This window comes from Mauremys reevesii, linkage group 24, assembly GCF_016161935.1.
Source record: "Mauremys reevesii isolate NIE-2019 linkage group 24, ASM1616193v1, whole genome shotgun sequence".
NCBI lineage: Eukaryota > Metazoa > Chordata > Testudines > Geoemydidae > Mauremys > Mauremys reevesii.
Genome location: NC_052646.1, coordinates 7,610,678 through 7,629,052, shown reverse-complemented (window position 1 = coordinate 7,629,052; position 18,375 = coordinate 7,610,678). Strand labels below are relative to the sequence as shown.

Sequence of the window (18,375 nt, the reverse complement as noted above, 5' to 3'; positions counted from 1 at the left end):
ATGTCATGTGATGAAACCTCCAGGAATACGTCCGACCACAACTGGCAGACCTAGGGCTGTCCCAGAGTTGTCCTGCTGCCTGGAAGCCATGCACTGAGGAGCAGTCACACGAACGAACCTGCTGGAAAATCCTGTCCCGGCCTCAGTGGCTTAGGCTCTGTTCAAGGGCCAGAGCGTCTCTTGCCCTTAAAGATACAAGAGGGGCACCAGGCTCCGCGTGCCGCACTCAGACAGTGGCGCGTGGTAGGAAGCAGTTGCCTCTTTCCACAGTCATGCCCTTTGCACTGGGTTTCTGAGCCGGCACTTGGCCATCCCAGCGCTGTTTCCACATCTGTTCTGCTCAGGCGCATGGCCGAGATCTCGCTCTTGAATTGGGGCCGAGGGGTGGGAGGCTCTAGAGCTGGCTCGTGGTTCATCTGGATCGTGCCAAAACAAAAAGAGACAATGCCTCCGCCCCACTGTCTCAAGCTGCTGCAAGCGCAGGCTCCGCTGTGGGCCGGGGAGCGTTGCTCTTTTGCACAGCCAGATTTCCAAATCTGAAGCTGTATTTGTATCAGCTTGAAACGATGGGGCTGGTGCACTTCGAACGCGCCTGGACGCGGCCAGGGCAAATCCCACCTCTCTGGTGCAAATCGGGGACTTGGCGTCGATGTCAGTGGGTTTTGCTGGGAGCGCACACGGCGTGTTTGGGAGTGCGCGAGGGAGGGGGCATTGCATGGACTTCTTGGCGACTGGATTAGGGCAGCGAGCAGAGTATGCAGCATACACTTTTTTGCAAGCTCTTAAAAAAGTGCTCATTTTTTATTTAAAGCCTGCAAATATATGCAAATTAGGCAAGCCCCTCCCACTCCTGGCAAGTTGCCCCCGTGACCCTCAGTGTCTCAAAGCTCAGGTGCCCCTGTGCCCACTTTATGTGCATCTCCAGAACGCTCTGTGCACCAGCTCTGGAAGTTTGCAAGCTCCATCATCTCGGATTTATCGTGCCTCCTGCACCCTTCAGAACTCCCTCTAAAGTGACGCTGATCAGACAAGGCCAGTGCAGAGGAAAAAAAAACCTATACGCCGTTAGGATTTAAAAAAACAAAGGGAGGGATTCTTTATTGTAGGGCAAGGCATGGATACACTATAAAAACCATAAGCTGCTCTGGGGCGGGGATAGCAGGCTCTCTCCTGCCTGTTACATGGCGACTCGGGAGCCTGTTTGCACATTCGGAGGATCACATTGTGTCCTTGATCCACGCGCCCAACTTTCCATTGGTGTCAGTGGCCAGCTGGGAGCTCAGATCCAGGCTGCGACGTGGCCCCCTTTATATGGCTCGGGGTTTAGGAGTTAGGCGGGGGGGCGTCTCCGGTCACCTCTTCATTTTCTCCCCTTCTGCTTCATGTGTACCACAAAGTAGTCATTGCACGCGATGGTCAGCCCAGCCACTAGCGAGAAGAAGCTCTGGAAGCCGACTCTGCCGTCCCGGCACTGGTCTAGGTCCTTCATGATTTTATCCACGGCCATGGGGTCTTTCTGGTTCTGGGAAGGGAAAATACATGAAAGAAAAAGCAGAGGGGGCTGTGAGCTAATGGAGCTGAGTTTGCTCCTGGCTGAAGCTGCTTTGTAGCAAGAGCGTGGGAGCCTGTCTGTGTGTTTATCCATCCCAGGGGCTCCTTATCCCTTCAGCTATCTGTTCATCCCTCCGTCCCACTGGCTCCATATCCATCCATCCCTCTGTCCATCCCAGGGGCTCCTTATCCCTTCAGCTATCTGTTCATCCCTCCGTCCCACTGGCTCCAAATCCATCCATCCATCCCTCTGTCCATCCCAGGGGCTCCTTATCCCTTCAGCTATCTGTTCATCCCTCCGTCCATCTCAGTGTTTCCATAGCTTATCCGTGTGGGGCTTTGTATAGTGCCCATCATTGTGGCATCTGGGCCTCTCTTCAAAAGACACATGCTGCCCAGTCCTTCCACGTTCTCCCTGCTCTGATGTTCCCCATACATCCTAGTTCCCCTGTGCCTGTCTTTCAGGCTCCAGTCCGAGTGGGTGGGAGGAGCTGCCTTCATGAATCAGCTTGGAGGGTTGCACCCCTAAGACCGTGCAAGTTCCTTGGGTCATAGGCAGTCTCCTTATTGGTGCCTTGAACAGCCCCAAGCCCCAGTAATAACTAACAACGATCTTTTAATGTCGTTTCAAACTCCTTTTCCCTCCACCCCCTGCAGTGTTCCTAATTCAGACAGGCCAGTGCATTGCCCCGAAACTGGCTAGCCTATATCCCATGGTGACTAGAAGTACAACTCCTCCCCTCCCCCCAGCCCCGTACAGAGAGCTCATGAGATGCACATGTGGATTTCAGGCCCTGTGCTGGGGGGAGTCTCCTCCTTGCGTAGCACATGTCAGGCAACACTCCCGTCCTGGGCAGCATACAAACGCTGAGCAGCGAATGTAAACTAGCTTTCGAAAATGCTTCTCCTTTCACCACCCAGCTGGAGCTAAGGCCACCGATGGGCCCAGCCCTCTGCGGGCGGCGTGCACGACGTACTGATGAAGCTGTGGTTTCTGCGGGCTCCTTGCCCCGGGGAGGCTTGGAACCCACAGCTGCCTGTTTCCATTAGGCAAGTGATCAAGCACCTATTAGATCATTTAGTCCCTTCCCCACCCACGACCGGTCCCAGTGGTACGTTTCCTACTGCTTTGAAATGACCAAAGTCATGTAGCTTTCGCTACTTCCTGTGGGAACATGAGGCTTGCCAGAGCAGAGCAGATCGGGCCCGATATTCTGTCTCCAGCACCCGCTACTTCAGAGACAGATGCAAGAGAACCTGAACTGATGATGGGAATAACCTGCTCCCAGGGAAAATCCCCTCCTAACCCCATCACTTAGAGGTTAGCTCATGGCCTGAACCACAAGGGTTTAGACGGATCACTTCCTAGGCAGCTCTCACTGGGCCAGACTCTCAGTTGACGTCAATCAGTGTCGCTCTGTTAAAGTCAATGGATCTAGGCAGATTTACACCAACTGAGGATCTGGTTCAGTGTCTGGAAATTTCTCCTGCCGTTTCACCTAAGTTTCCTTTTTCTTAATGTCCTCTCATTATTCTCAGTTCTACCACCCGAAAGCATCCCCTGTCGTGCCCAGCACAACAGGGTCCTGGTCTGTGACAGGTCACGAATCCGAATAGCTCCGCAGCATGCTCTTGAGGGTTCAGATCTCAGGCAGGGAGTCTTTAAAATGAGTCTTGAAGAAAGTGTCCAGGGAAATCAGTAGCACCACTTCTGGGCTGCTAAAGGATCTCAGGGCGCATTGCGACCTTTCACTGTGTCTCACTGCACATCTCTGGGAGGCAGGTGAACTTCATGAGTGGGAAACTGAATGACAGGGCAGTTAAGTGACTTGGACAGGGTCACAGAGTGAGCCAGTGGCAGAGCTGGAACTAGACCCCAGGAGTCCTCATGCCAAGCCCCCTGCTCTAACCACTGTCCAAACATTCCTTTCCTAGAGAAGGGAAAAGAAGCCAGGAGTCCTGAGCCCTAGTCCCCACTCCCCAGATTTCCAGCATCTTTATAGAATCCGTTCCTGTATATTTTCTCTTTCGATTGGGGGATGGGGATGGTAAATCCGCAGTGGCACTGCTCCAATGTAGTGTGAATGCTAACTGCGATGTAGGCGTGCAGCACTTAAAATGATTGGCAGGCACTGTTTCCTGCAGGATCTGTGGGATTTTGCAATGTGACGGTCCCCCAGGCAGAGGAAGGAGAATTTAAAGCTGGCGCTTGCACGGAGTGTGTGCGCCCAGGGCTGGAGAAAAGGGCTTTTCGCTCTAGTTTCTAGGATCTCTTCTAAGGAGACATTCTGGATGTGATCCTGAAGGACATCGATTTCTGTGCTCTGGCAGTGAAACTCCACCCTGTACAGAGGGCTGGGCCCCCTGAGTCCAAGCACAAGGGGTCTGGAGGACGCGGCTGGGAGGAACCTTTTGCCCCATGGCTTGCACACCAAGCAATAAGCTAAGACCTCTGTGCATCCAGGCCACACTCCAAACCTAACAAAGCAATGCCTGAGCTCTGCGCATGGCACCCCATCTGCAAGCAACCGCAGTGTTTGCTTTACAGACTGAGGAAATGAGCCGTGAGCCTGGAAGTGTGTGATAAGCCGCAGTTTATGTGTACCAGCTTCTCCAGGCTGTTGCCACTCCAGACCAAGACCTCTTAGCTCTGCTCTCCACCCCATACACCTGGGTGCGATGCGGGCCAGGACTGATGTACATCAGCAAGGAGCCGAGCACTGAATTAGGTGAGAGGACCGAGAACAGGTTCAGCTCTCCCGAATATTGGTGTCAACTGGGACCTCAAGGGCGTCACTCCAGAATTACACTGGGGTGCCCGAGATCCGAATACATCCCCTACAGCAACCTCAGTCCTGTCCCTGCAGCCACTCTGGATCTACGCCGGTGTCACTGGGATCAGAAACTGGCCCCATGTCGCGGTGGTAAAAGCAAGGCTGGGGCTTTGAAGGGAGTTAGGCACACAGCTGTCCTTGAAAGTCCAGGGGATTTAGGTGCCCCTGAAAACCCAGCCTAGATGAGTTACAGGTGATGGGCCAAATCCAGCCATGGGGTTAGCAGGAGCAATGCCACTGTGTTGCACCTGCTTATACCACCGCTGCGCTTAGCCAGCTGCAGGAGAGGCCCTGCCATGGAGGTGATTGTATCCCTGGGGCAGGGGGTAATGGGAGGACTGCAGCGCATTGGTTAATTGCTGACAATCTCAGTGTGCACCCATGCAGTGGAATGGATGCCCTGGGGCTGGAGCATTAAATACCGGTCTCTGATTATATCAGGCTGTGCCATCCATGCCAGCTTGCAACGCTGGAGGCACAGGAGACGCTGGCGGGGAGGGAGTTATCTACAAGGACTTTGTGATGCTTTCCTGCTCCGAAGCAGGAGCTGATCTGGTTCTTATGGCAGCAGTGATCTACCTGCAGTAATTGGCACCAGGCTGGTTCTGCCCAGCCACCTCGACAGCGAGGTGCTGTCTGCGCCGCTACTCCAGCTTTGAGCTCTGAACCCCCACTGCTCTGCCAATGCCCCTCAACCCCAACCCGCAGCCCCCTGCTATTCTAGCCCTGGGCTCCATACACACACAGTTCTGCCACTGCCCCTTTTTCCTGACCCAGAGGCCGACCTGCTGATGCACCACAATCCTGCCCTGTCTCACACCATGCTAGTCCAGTCCTTTCTGGCTTGGCTTTCCTTGAGAAAAGACATGTCTGCAGGGACAGTGATAGCACCCAGTCCCCTCTTCAACGTGGCACGAGTTACCCAGAAATGCGTCTCCATGCCCTCCCAGGCTACGCCCTTTCCGTGCCACATTGCTGCCTGGGATCCTCTTTGTGAACACGAAGTTGGGTGCTTAATGTATTTGCCGTGCAGCCAGGACTCCTGGGTACTGTGCCTAGCCCCAGGAGTGTTGCCTAGTGGTTAGAGCAGAGGCTTGGGAGCCTGGACTCCTGGGTCGTATCCCCAATTCTGCAACTGGCTAACTATCTGAGCCTGGGCACGTCACTTAACTGCTCCATGCGATTCATGCTGTATTGCACCTCCTGAGAGGCGACTCCCGTCACTGCTCAGACATGGCGTCATTCCTCAGTTACAGGATTGCAGCTGGGTGCTCAGGAGATTTATCAGGGGGGAGCTTTGCCCATCTGCCATTGTCACGTGTCTGCCCTCCAGCCTTCTTCTTGCTTTGCACCAAACCATAACAGCCAAGGAGCAGGGAGAATGCAGTGCACCAGGCAGCAGGGTTATTAATAGCACGGCACGTAGCAGGCTGTTACCAAAATGCTATTGTCTTGGACGATGCATCATTTATCAGGAAGGGAACACGCTGCCCAGAGCCTCTCCCCATCGTCTGTGTCAGCCGCGAGCTGATAAATGGCAGGGAATCAAGTGCAGCAGTGACCCCGCCCCTGCAGAGCCTCCTCTGCTGGAGGCAGTTGTGAGTCCTGGCATCTGCGGTGCATGAATGCCACAGGGGCTGGGAGGGGGTGAAGGGGCCACTTGCCTCTCCGTGCCACAGCGGGGAGGTTTCAAACCCAATGCCGGGGCCAATCCAAAGCCATGGGAATCTGGCCACTGGCTTCAATATGATCAGGCCTTTTCGAGAGACAAGAGCGAGAGCATCTTGGGGCTAGAAGCTGGAGGACCAAATTCTCCACAGGGACTCAAGGTGGAGTTGCCCTGGGGAAAACAGCAGATCTCAGCCCAGAGACAGCTCCTCCTCATTCATCCTGGCCCCTCCCCTCCCCTCACTCCAAAGGCAGCAGTGAAGCAGGAAGGAGCCCACAGCACCTCCCACCCTGAAGCATTGTACACACAGTCTCTCCATACTGCGGAAATGCAGCCACCTCTGGGGAGAAGCCTGGCAGCCAGCTTACGCCAACAGCCATGCACCTGGGCTAAGGTCTTCAAAGCCAGTCAGCTGCCTTTGCCACGTGGCTTCCTTTGACATGAACGAACAGCAAGTTGAAGGGCTAAATCCCATAGCTGGCTTTGATTGAGCAAGTCAAAGAAGAATTTTTTGGAGGGGAAATCATCCTAGCATTATTTTACGCGGATATTGCAACAGCACTGAGAGGCCAGCTGGGCTGGGCCCTCATTTTGAGTGCAGAATAGTTTCTTCATGTGAAGTTAGAGGAGGAGTTTAACTGGAAAAACTATAATCACTCAACCTGCAATTTGACTGGGAGGACTCTGTCCGTCTAGATCCTAGGTTCTTTCTTTTTCGACCCTTGTCTGTCCTGTCCCATCTAGTCCATTTGCCCTGTCCTCCCTGCTCTGTCTGACTTCTCTGACGTGGCATCTCAACATCTGACCCCGACTTGCAAAAACCTGCTAAAGTATAAACCGGGTTGTGACCTTGATTTTGCATCTGAAAGCGCTTCCAGCCGCATAGCGCCCCCTAGCACCACACTGGAGCATCACTGCTCAGTCCTGCCCTGGAGGGATGAGCACCCCCGCCCCGCCCCAAATCACCAGCCAGTGGGACTAGCCAAGTCAATGGACCGTGACAGAAAGGATTAATCAGCCAGTGGGCCTATCGGCATTTCTGACTCACATCCAAAAACCCCGGGAACTCCTTGTCCATCAGCACCCGGAGATCTTCTTTCGTCAGGTAGTTCTTGTCGCCGGCGTATTTGTGAAAGGTGAACATCAGCGTCTCCATGGCATGTTCCATCTGAGACGGCATCTTTGCGGGGGTCTCTTGAGCCTGCCCAAGAGGGGAGAAATAGCACAGACAGCAGTTAGCTTTGTTTTGTCTCAGTCGCTGCACTCGGTTTTATCCCCAGATGCAAGACCCCCCATGCTAATTACTATGAGGGACTTGGGCTGTGCCGTTCGGATTCGTAGATTTCAAGGCCAGAAGGGTCCCCATTAGATCCTCTGTTCTCACTTCCTGCATACTGCAGGCCACAGAGCGTTACCCTTTTACCCCAGTATCGAGCCCAATAACATGTTTGACTAACACATCTTCCAGAACGGCCTCCAGGCTGGATCAGAAGACATCAAGACATGGAGAATCCACCATTCCCCTCAGTAGTTTGCTCCCTTACGATTAAAAACTTGTGCCTCATTTCTAACTCGAATTCTAAGATATCTGCCAAACCTACTAGCGAGTTAGGTTCTTACTCTCGCAGGCAGCCACCACTGTGGTTTCTGAGTGCTCAGACCCGAATGGAAACTTTCCACGGGTTTAAAAAATCTGTTGCCAATGTTGTTGTGTTCCGACATCTGCCTAGTTTTTCAACAGGGTGGAGAACTGCCAGGCAGACGCTGGAGAGGCCAGGAGAGATGGGATAAAGGTCGGATCAGCCTCCAAACCTCTGGACTCCTCTCCCAGTGGAGCCCATTTTAGCTCTGCTCAGCCCAACGATCACAATCGCTGGCTTGTGCCACTAGAGCGAAGGATTTCATTGCACAATAAATCCCTTCCCGCCTCAGCAGTTAACCCCCGATCAAACTGATACAATGCAGCGTCTCACCCCAAAGGCAGGACATTCTAGCACATCAAAAGGAGAACAAAATGTACCAGGGTAACTACACTTTCCTAACTCACAATACGGTTTATGGGACACAAATGTGCTTTGGATGGAGGCAGCATAGAGAGTTTGGTTTAAATTAGAAAAAGGGGAAGCGACTGGACAATCTCTGTGATTTCTCTTGCACGTTCCAGCACTAGGGAAACGAATACGTCTCTCAGGTATTTCTGTCCAGGTTGCCTGATGCATTGAAATTTTTGAGGTGTTTAGGTGTTTTCAAGGGAAACCCTGGATTAAAACACTGGGTTAGAGACTGACTCGTAATGTACTGTGGAGAGATTTGTAGATTTCCTAGCCAGAAGGGTCCATTATGATCATTTAATCCGACCTAGCACAGGACCAGGACATGGAATTTTACCCCCTTATTCCTGCATCAAGGTCAATAACTTGTGCTTTGAGCCACAGTTAATTGTTCAAAATATAAATCCCTGTGAAACTCGCCTGAGACAAGCTTAATATATAAGCAAAAGGCACGGCTAGCAGCTGATTTTCTTACCTTACGCCTTTCATAGCAAGAGCCTTAGGAGCTCAACATCTCTGCAAACCACTAAACAAATTATGAGCCAAAAGCTGCCCAGCGCACGTATCCTAGGGCAGATTTCCAGCCTGTATATTCCAAGAATACTTCTCCCACCACTAAAATGCAGCTACCTCTGGGGCAGAACATGGCAGCTGTTTATCAACTCATGGTAACGCTATGCAGCAAGACATTAGAGAATGTCCCCCCAGCGATCAATCCCCCTGAGACGGGAGGGGTGGGTGATATAAGAGTGCTCCCCCCCAACATCTCTAGCATCTATGATTATGTGTTCACAGCAGTTTGGGACAGGAAGTGAAGGCACTTCCTATTTCCAGGGGTAATTTGGGGTGAGCAGGGTGCAATTAGTGGAGTGGGTGTATAGCCGAGATGCATGTCCCGGCTAAGGAGAAACCTGACAGGTCTTAAAATACCCATGGGCCATGCCGAGCAGCATCTGTGTTCTGTGACTACTCAGCCCAGCCAAGAGCATGCCTCCCCAGACTGGTTGCCTTGCACTGCACAGCCATACAGAGCAGCGGATGACTGGAGAGGGAATACAGCCTTCGGGGGGCGAACTCAACGGAAAGACTTGACCAGAGTCCGTAGGAAAAGGCTGGTTGTTAAACGCTGTGGCTTTTTTAATGAATTGTCAAAGCAAAGTCTTTCAAGGGAAGATTCCTTTCTCGGCCCCCCACCGGGAACGGGAGAGTTTGACCCATTGCCAAATCCAACCGCCTCATACACTGCCGGGCAGTGAAGAGAAGTGAGAACAGGGGCGTGTAGCGAATGCTGCAATCCCATGAGTAGGGCCTCCGGGGGTGGGGGAAGAGTAATCGCTTACAAAGCTCTTGAAAAATGTCCTTCTCAAGCCATCTTTGCTGTGGGTGAAAGCAGCTTTTCTGCCGGGATCCCTTTTGGGTGTTTAGAAGAATATAGCCCCGTTGGAGTGAGTATCTTGATGGCGTACGTGGTAACATGCCTTGGGTGCTCCTTCCTTTAAAAAGTGTAGCTAGATGAAAGACGAGACAGAGGGAACCAGCTGGCTTGAGGAAGTGTGAATGGGACATGGCGTCTCTTTCCCTGGTCATCTGGTGCACATACATCAGTGATAACATATCACTGCCGCTGGGTGTGTCTCCCATGCAACGTGTTTGCTGGGTCTCTGTCCCTTTCTTAGCGGCCAAACGTTCCCGGCACAGAGAGTATCCTTATGATGTGTCCTCCCTCCTCCTGTCCCAGCAGAGAACGCCCCCTCCAACCTCCAGAGGGGGTCCCCTGAGCATGTGGGCGGGGCAGTGATGGGGGGCACTTGACGTGCTGGGATAAGGGGTGTGGCCAACCCTTAACGCCTTGGGATGGGCAGCACCGCGGAGAATTCGCTAGCATAAAGGCGCCACTGATAGTGTGTAAGGGTTAAAAAGTTTGCTCAAGGGAACCCGGTCCAGAGCAGTCAGCGGATTGCTGCAAGCTGAGCGGCAGCTTCCTCCTCTCGGGAGCCGAGGGACTTTGGCCAAGAACTCCTCCCATGGAGCAAAATCATCCCCGCCCCCACGTCAACCAGATGTGCTGCCCCGTCTGCAGATGTTCGGCAGAGCTCAGAGTGCTGATCCCCGGGCGTGTGCGTTCCTCACCACGCCCAAAGCACCAGAGGAGAACACGACAGGAATGCGAAGGGAGGGGACAGACTCTGTATTCTGGGCGACATACACCCAGGGGTGTTAACAGCTGCTGCCCTCCATCAGGGGAAAGGACCCACAGATGCTTAGTACATCAGTGTGCCAGCAAACGTGAGGTACGAGCAATTCCACTAGTGCACAGCAACTCCTCCGCATGCACATCCCCTCCCTATGCCACACACTGATCTGAGCCGCTGAGGCCCTTGGAAGGGGTAAGTCATCCCTGAGCATTGAGACACGCAAAGGGGTCTGTGCAGGGTACTGGCCTGGCACCCAGCCTGCTCCCGTCGGGTGATCAGTGATTTCTTTGGAGGACTCTGAAGTCTGAAGGCTCTTGGTTCCAAATGAGGCCCCAGTGCTCAGTGTTGGGGGATACATTCCCGGCCTCCCCCAGGGTACAGCAGGAGGGAGCCAGCAGCCAGGGCATGAAGCATGCCGCCTGCTCTGCCCAGGCCGCGTTCCTTTGCCAGGCAGTCATTTGCCCACCTGGGCGTTTGCGAGAGCTTTGGAGCTGCACCAAAGAGGCCCTCAGCCTGGTCACGGCTTTTTCTTTTTTTAGGACTGCCGCCAAAAATCTCATCACGCTCACGGCTGCCGTTTTTCCTCCTCTCCAGGGACCGCCATTTTGGCCCCATTCGGAAGACACGGTCCCCACAGTCCCAGTTCTTTGCTGTTCCACTGCAAAGGCAGATGCACGAGTTAACAGCCCGCCTCATGGCGAACACTTGCTCCTTCCTAGGGGTGACTCTTACCTGGTGCCCGTCTGCTACTCTGGTCATGCCACTGTCCACACCATTCGGCAGTTCCCCCCCGTCTCCTCTCCCCGTGGTGTGGATTGGCAGGGCCCTGCCATCACTCGACGCTCAGGGCACAAACCTGGCCAACAGGCCGCACCTAAGGGCTCGACATTGTCTTTTGGGGGCTGCCGTCTCAGCCCCCTCAGGCCACTTCGCCTCACGTCGACTCCTTGTGAGGAGCTTCGGGAAGGAGATGGGAGCGAGTAACAGCCGCTTCTCCGCCATCTCCACCGTTACCGCAGCCTTTCTGTGAAGTCGTCTCGCCATTCGGCCTTGGGAGAGAGTCAAACCCTGGAGTGCGGGCAGAGGGGATCGGGCAGGCTCTGAAATCAAAGCGATTGGGTCCTTGACCCCCTTTGTAGGTGAACTGCGGTGTCAGGCCAGAAATGGGCTGAGGAGGTTGGCTTTGAGTTCAGGCTGGGTTTCCCATTTGGGGTCAAGCGTGGCGACTACAGAATCACACAGGCTGTTTTAACAAGACCCCAGCCGCTGAGCTCGGCTCATCTGACCACATGGTCACCATCTGGCGTGGGGACCAACCCGCCGTTCTCTGCTGTTCCCGTGTTATCCCTGCCGTCTCGACATGACTCGCCGCGGAGCGGGTGTGAGAGGGGCCCATCAGTGCCTGATCTGTGCAAGGGGTGAGTGTGTTACACACCCAGCTAGAGAGCTTTAGGTCGGGCAGTTCCACCTCATGCTTCCAGCTGTGGAGAGCCTGGTACGGTGGCCAATCAAACAGGGCACTTGGAAGTGATCCGACTCTGAAATTGGGGGAGAAGGGTGGAGCGAGGTCCTCATGCAGACCCATCTCCAATGAAGGCCCCAACTCATCTACTGCCTCAGGCCATATTGTTCTCCCTGGTCCATTTCCCATGGATGTGGTGCTCCCGCCGGCCTTCGGAATAGAGCCTGGGGTGGGAAGTGAAGTGCCCGTAGCAAGGGGAAAACTCCCCAACTCCAGCTGTGCAATGGGTGGGCGACCAACAGCAAGACAGGAGGGAAGCAGCCCAGCCGGTGTTCCAGTTTGTCCCTTGCTTGTCCAACCCAGGGCAGGGCAGAGCCTATAATGAGAGCGTCTGAGCAAATACAATGAAACAGCAGCTGAAGCTCCAGCCCCAGCCCAGAATGGGAGTTTGCTGGGGCCCCATGCAGGCAGGGTTTGTTTGCTGACCGGGCGGGATGGAAAAATAAACCCAGGGCAGGATGGAAAAATAATCCTGGTGTGTGATAAACAGGACTCCGTTGTTTCTGGCCAGGTTCTCCTCCCCTCTGAAGCTTCAGTCCTTGCTGGAGCAGTGCAGGTCACCACACCCCACCCATCCCCATCCCAGGGTGTCCTCCCTGCCCCTGCCTGGCCTGAGCTAGTATTTTCCAGCCCTGCTGAAAAACAGCCAGAGGAGCCTCTGAGGAAATGACTCAGGTTGTTCCATCTCCATCCAAGAGCAGGATCAACCTGCCCTGGGCTGGTGGCTTCTCTGCTGCCTCAAACAGCCACCACAGCTTGGAGCGAGGTGGGGACAGATAGCAGAGGAACTGCGCAGGGTGACACCCAACCAGCCCGGGAATGGGTAGGGGAACGCAAGGGACAAAACTCTTCACGGAGACCCCTTCCCACCCATTCTCAGTCAGACGCTAGCCTGGCACTTGAAAGCCCTGGGTTCAAGTCCCTGCCTCACCACAGGCTTCCTGTGTAGGTCACTTAACTGCTCGTTGCCTCAGTTTCCCATCTGTAAAATGGGCGCTGTGAGGATAAATACACCAAAGATTGGGAGATGCTCGGATACTACAGTCACGGGGGCCAGATAAGCATGATAGCAAAATGTCCCGTTCTTGTGAGTTGCACCATGATGATCCGTTTGTATTCCAGCAGTACCTAGGAGCCCAGTTGTTGGCAAGCGCCCAGCCGGGGTAGCTGCTGTGCAACACAGAGCAAAGAGACAGTCCCTAGATAGTCTGTGGCACATCACTGGAAGAAAAAGAAGAATTTTCCACCACCACCATTTTGGCTGAATATCATTTGGGAAGCACGGATGATAACTACACTGAGCTCTTCTATAGGGCAGATCTCAAAGCACTTTGCAGAGGACGGTTAGTGTCATTAGCCCACGTGACCTAGGCCCAGAGGGGGGAGGCCCACGTTTTCCACAGCAGAGGCTCTAACTCAGAGTCGCTTTAGCTGTTGGGCACTCGGTTTTAGCCCCTAACGCCTCAGTTGCGGAGATGCTGAGCACCCGCAATAATTTCTGGCTCAAGGGGCACTGCCTGCGCTGAGCCCCCTTGGAAATTAGGTCTCTGTCGGCATCTAGAGTTGGGAATCCCAACAATGAGGCATCCTGAAGTTTCTGAAAATGTCAGTCTTCGCGACTTGCCCAAGGTCACATGGGGAGTGAATTGCAGAGCTGGGACGAGAACCCCGGAGTCCTGACTTCCCGTCCGTCCCCTGCCCTGATCACTAGACCCCACGCCCCTCCCAGAGCTGGATTAGAGCCCAGGAATCCTGACTCCCAAGATGATGATGGAAAAACTCATTCATCAATTTTTTTTAAAAGCCAAAGAAATGCAGCCACACCCTCCTGGGACTGTACTTTGAAACGTGGTTCCCTTTGTAATGATTTTGCTGAGACGATCTCTCAATGGCTCCAAGGTGCTAACGTCACATTCGTTTTGTCTTCACTAATCAAGGAGTGTGGTTAGGACCCGCGGAGTGAACTTCCTTCTATGGGGACTGATGTTTTCAGTCGCAGAGAAGCTAGAGCACAAGGACTCTGTGCCACTTAAATTCCGCTGCCGCCCCCCGGGCAGGTCATGTGCTGGCCTTCTGCACAGGGGTGGCGTTCCCCCTTCGCTGCCTCGTGAAGGAGCGGGTCTTTTGTGGGTGGCAGCCGCGGAGCAGCTCAGGGGCGCACGTCACCGATCCTCAGTGGGAGAACGTTATCGTTTGTTAGCCGTATCACTCCGGATTCACCCTCGTGTTTATCAGATGCTCTGCAGGCAGAGTGGGGGAGTCCGTGGCTAACCAGGAGTCCTTTCAAGACCATGTGGCTATTTAACCGGAAGGCAGACAAATACCCTGCACTGAAGATGAACCACAAAGCAGGATTGTCAACCCCAGCCGCTGAAAGATCATGAGTCGGGCCTCTGAAACATCACGAGATTGGCTTCCAGATTATGAGATTTTAAAAATAAATAAATGTGTGGCCCTCTTTCTTTGCCTCCTGGTTTCTGAGCATCCAGGGGTCACATTTGCAAGCTTTACTCCACAACCAAAAAGGCCTGAAACTATCTTAAAAAAAAAAAAAAAAAAGCTCAGATTCTTATGGGCCCAGATCCTGAAATCAACCAATCAATGGAAGTTAGGTGCCTAAATACCTTTGAGGATCTGGGCCATGGCTCCACAAACTGGGGCTTTGAGTAAAACAGCAAATACTGTGAAACTGGCCATAAAATGTCAAGAGTGGACACAAGGCTGCCTAATGAGAGCTGTGTGGCCTAGTAATTTGAGCAGGGGACTGAGTGCCAGAACTCCTGGGTTCTCTTTCCAGGTGGGAGTGGTTAGAGAAGTGCAGACACAGGGCTTCTGGGTTCTCTTTCTGGCTCTGGGATGGGAGTTACTGGTTACCCCACATGGCTTGGGGGCAGGACTCTGGGTTCTATTTCTGACTCCGCCTGTGCGACCATGGAGTGAGGCTCTGTGCCTCAGTTTCCCCATCTGTGAAGCGCTGCCTCTCCTGTGCGGTCCTCGGATGCAACATGATAAATAAGGACACAGCATTCGGACTGAACTATCCAAACATGGCAAGGCTGCCGTTGAGTGGAGCGGTTTTTGTATTCCCTTCCGGAGCAGCGTCTGTCTCAGCAGCCCGCTCCTTGCCAGGCCCGAGGGCTGTCCTGTAGCACCACTGAAGCCAGTGGGCCAGATCCCCAACTGGTGTGAATCAGCATTGCTTCACTCAAGTCAATGGGTCAGCTCCCCAGCTGGTGTAAATCAGTATAGTGCCATTGAAGTCAATGCAGCGATGCCAACTGGCACCAGCTGAGGATCTGGCCCCTGACCCTCCTTAGCTCTGTTTGCTTCAGGCTGCTTTGCCCTCAGATCTGCAGCTGGTGTCCGAAAACCTCTATGGAAAAAACAGGAAGCCCAGCCAGACTTGGCAGTTGTGCCCATTGCACTTGGGGCTGCTTGCCTGGAAAATTGGCCAGAGCTGAGACGTGCTTCCCCACATCAGCTCCACGTTCGAACTTCAGTTGGAAAAAAACCCCGGGAACGGAGTGGCAGGCCCATCCCTCAGATCCAGGAAAGAAGGGGGGCTGGAATGCAAGTCTCCTCAAAGGACCTCTGTTCCTGGATCGTTAACTGGGGCTCATGCCAGCTCCGCCGCATTGTTCTGTCTGCTAGACTCTGGCAGGGCGTGCACCATTCTCAGTCTGAGAACAGCAGCACCTCTAAGATCCTGCCCCGCTGCATCCTCCAGCCCAAGGGCAGGTTCTGAAGAGCTGATCAGAGAGATCCTATTGAAAGGAGCCTTCCTGAAGCAGGCACTAGACTGGAAGCCAGACTGCAAGGGTAGGGAGAGGGAGCCTTCTTCCCAAAGGATTATTCAGTCAAGTCACGGACCCAGCTCTCCGTCCCTCCCTGCCCGGGACATGCCCAGAGACAAAGTGACGGGAGCCTGCCCTGTGTCACACACACCGGTGCAAAATGGGTGTGACTCAAGTCCACTGGGATGAGTCAGGGGAGCATCTGGGGGTAAACAGCATCTCCCGGTGCAGGGCAACCCCAGTGGAGCCTGGGGTTTGTTCTGGGAGAGCCCAGGCCCAACCCCGAGAAGGAAACTGGCGCTGTGCAGAGAGCGGGCAGCAAGCAGGGGGGCGGCAAACAAATATTTGAAATAAGGCATCAATTTTTAACAAGTGAGTACAATGAACCATTAGAACAACTGACCAGGCGTCAGGGTGGATTCTCCATCACCAGCCATTTTTATCTCAGGATTGGGCGTGTTTTATTTTTTTTAAAGATCTGTTCTAGTTCAAAAGGAGAAGTGACTTTGGTATCTATAATCAACCCATGCTCCCAGCAAGAAAAGCAACTGCAGCTGAAAGCCTGGATCCTCGGCTCGGAAAAGAACAGTGCGTCCTCAAAACCAGTGGTAAAAACTGGCTGGCTTTCAATGCTGTGATTATACATCCCTGCACGTAACCACCTCTCTCTCTCCTCCATCTATCTTGCTTGCTTGCATCTGTATAGCCAGCACTGCATGTGGGTACCTTGCGGGAGCACCAATCTGGCTCTCATGTGCCCTTCCTTGGCCACACAGCAGCCACTGAAAGCATTCAAGCTGGTTGCATCCCCTTGTAAAGCTCAGAAAGGGCCTGTCCCCTTGCTTCCTGGCTGCCCAGTGTCTGAAAGCAGGGGCCACACCCAGGCTTCCCAGATCATGGAACCCAGGCAGTGAGTTACCAGCAGGGAATAACTGGGTCCTGACTGTCAGCAGGGCCAGCCAGAGGATTCAGGGGGCCTGGGGCAAAGCAATTTTGGGGGCCCCTTCCATAAAAAAAGTTGCAATACTATAGAATACTATATTCTCGTGGGGGCCCCAGCGGGGCCCGGGGCAAATTGCCCCACTTGCCCCCCCTCTGGGCGGCCCTGCCTGTCAGAGGTTCTGTGGCCTGCCCTGTGCAGGAAGTCAGACCAGACCAAATCATGATGGTCCCTTTTGATCCTGAAGTCGATGAGCATGCGAAGGCCTGGCCCAGACAGGCGGCTGAAGTGAACGGGACTGTTCAGCACCTGCGCTCACACCGGGCACGTTCCCCCGTCGGGGTGACTCCCCTGAGTGCAGCGGGGCTCCCCTCGGCGTGGGTTTGGCGCCATCCTGAGCACTAGCAAAGGGGGCGTGGCCCGAGTGGTACGAAGAGCAAAGCAACCCTGGCACTTTGCCATTGGTTAGACACACCCAAGATCTCTGGGGCAGAGGGGAGCACGAAAAGAAGAGGGGACTGGAGAGACCCCACCCCAGGCAACACATGCAAAGGGGAGCGTAACAAACCGACAAGCCTGGCTCTTCGGCACAAGGACACGGTCCCAAGAGACGCATTATTTTTAAACCATCTGAGCCTTCCAAAGATAGTTGGGGTCCCGCGGCAGCTCCCAGAATCCCGTCCCAGTGCAGATTTCACCCCGTCCCACGGCAACATTCACACCTGAGTGGGACCCCAGGGAGGGGCTGCGTCCCAGAGCCCTTTCCGTGTCGGGAGGCAAGTGGCACCAGCCGATACTAGTAAAGAGCCTGTCCTGTATCGCTGTGCCCCCACGTCAGACAGACCGACCCTCTCGCCCCCGAGCAGCGGCTGCCCTCCCTGCCCAGGCTGCTGCTCTGCAGGGCGTGTCCCTGCCCGGGGTGCACTGGGCTCCTGGCCAGCAGCAGCAGCAGCCAGAGCTCTGGGAGCGACCACAGCATGGAGCCACCTCCACAGCCGGTGGGGCTGGATTGGGGCACCTGGCCTGGGATTACGCTGCCCCCATCCCCAGGGGCAGCAGGACTAGGGCTCCCCCCCGCAAATCATCTTCTGCAGCCTCCCCCAATGCCTGTAGCAGCAGGCTCTGGGGTACCCCAGCCGTTCCGACTCCTGGCTGGGGGTGGGGGGACAGAGCTGGAGCACCTCCTCCCCCCCATCCAGCCAAGGTGTCTGGACTGGGGGGCAAGAAGGCAGCCCAGAGCCCCCCAGGCTGGGGTGTGTCCACCAATGGGGGCTTTACCCCCCGGTCAGTGCCCTGCAGGAGGGGCTGAGGGCAGGATGGCAGCCCAGAGCCCCCCAGGCTGAGGGGTGGCGCAGGTCGGAGCCCCCCCCGGTCAGTGCCCTGCAGGAGGGGCTGGGGGCAGGATGGCAGCCAGAGCCCCCCAGGCTGAGGGGTGGCTGCAGGTGGGAGCTCCCGCCCCCCCCCGGTCAGTGCCCTGCAGGAGCGGCTGGCGGATCCCGACTCACCTTGGCTGGGAGCGCAGGAGCGGAGCAGCCGTGCGAGGACCGAGGATCAGCGAGTGTGGGTGGGGCGGGAGCCGCCGGCCCTGGTCTATGCCGGGGAGGGAGGAGACCCGGGGGGAGGCGGGGGAAACCCGAGTCCGGCCCGGGCGGAGTCACCCGCGGCTCCCCGCGGCCCCGAGCCCGGCTCGCTGGTGCCCTCTGCCTTTGGCACCGCGCTCCGGGCCCGCCTGCCCCGCCCCGGCCGGCCGGGCTTGGAGAGACCAGGTGGGCGAGGGAACAGCTGGTCCCGGCCCAGCGCCTGTGCTGAGAGAGACCGA

At 55.0% G+C, this 18,375-nt stretch overlaps 2 protein-coding genes across 2 annotated transcripts in view; one reads left to right on the top strand and one right to left on the bottom strand.

Moving 5' to 3' along the window:
* Positions 1–18,375, top strand: part of LOC120390280 (SLAM family member 9-like) — a 54,802-nt gene that overhangs the window by 17,582 nt on the left and 18,845 nt on the right. The gene's annotated exons all lie outside the window — the stretch shown is intronic.
* Positions 1,066–18,216, bottom strand: S100A10 (S100 calcium binding protein A10). Its single transcript, XM_039512817.1, has 3 exons — positions 18,062–18,216; positions 7,103–7,255; positions 1,066–1,522 (listed from the first exon to the last, which is right to left on the bottom strand). Exons 2-3 carry the CDS (start codon positions 7,232–7,234, stop codon positions 1,361–1,363), a joined length of 294 nt encoding a protein of 97 aa, XP_039368751.1. The 5' UTR covers positions 7,235–7,255; positions 18,062–18,216; the 3' UTR covers positions 1,066–1,360.

Coding starts and splice junctions, on each gene's coding strand:
- S100A10 (XM_039512817.1), bottom strand. CDS start 7,234: ATGCCGTCTCAGATGGAACATGCCATGGAGACGCTGATGTTCACCTTT. Junction 1,523..7,102: donor AGTTCCCGGGGTTTTTGGAT/GTGAGTCAGAAA, acceptor TTCCCTTCCCAG/AACCAGAAAGACCCCATGGC.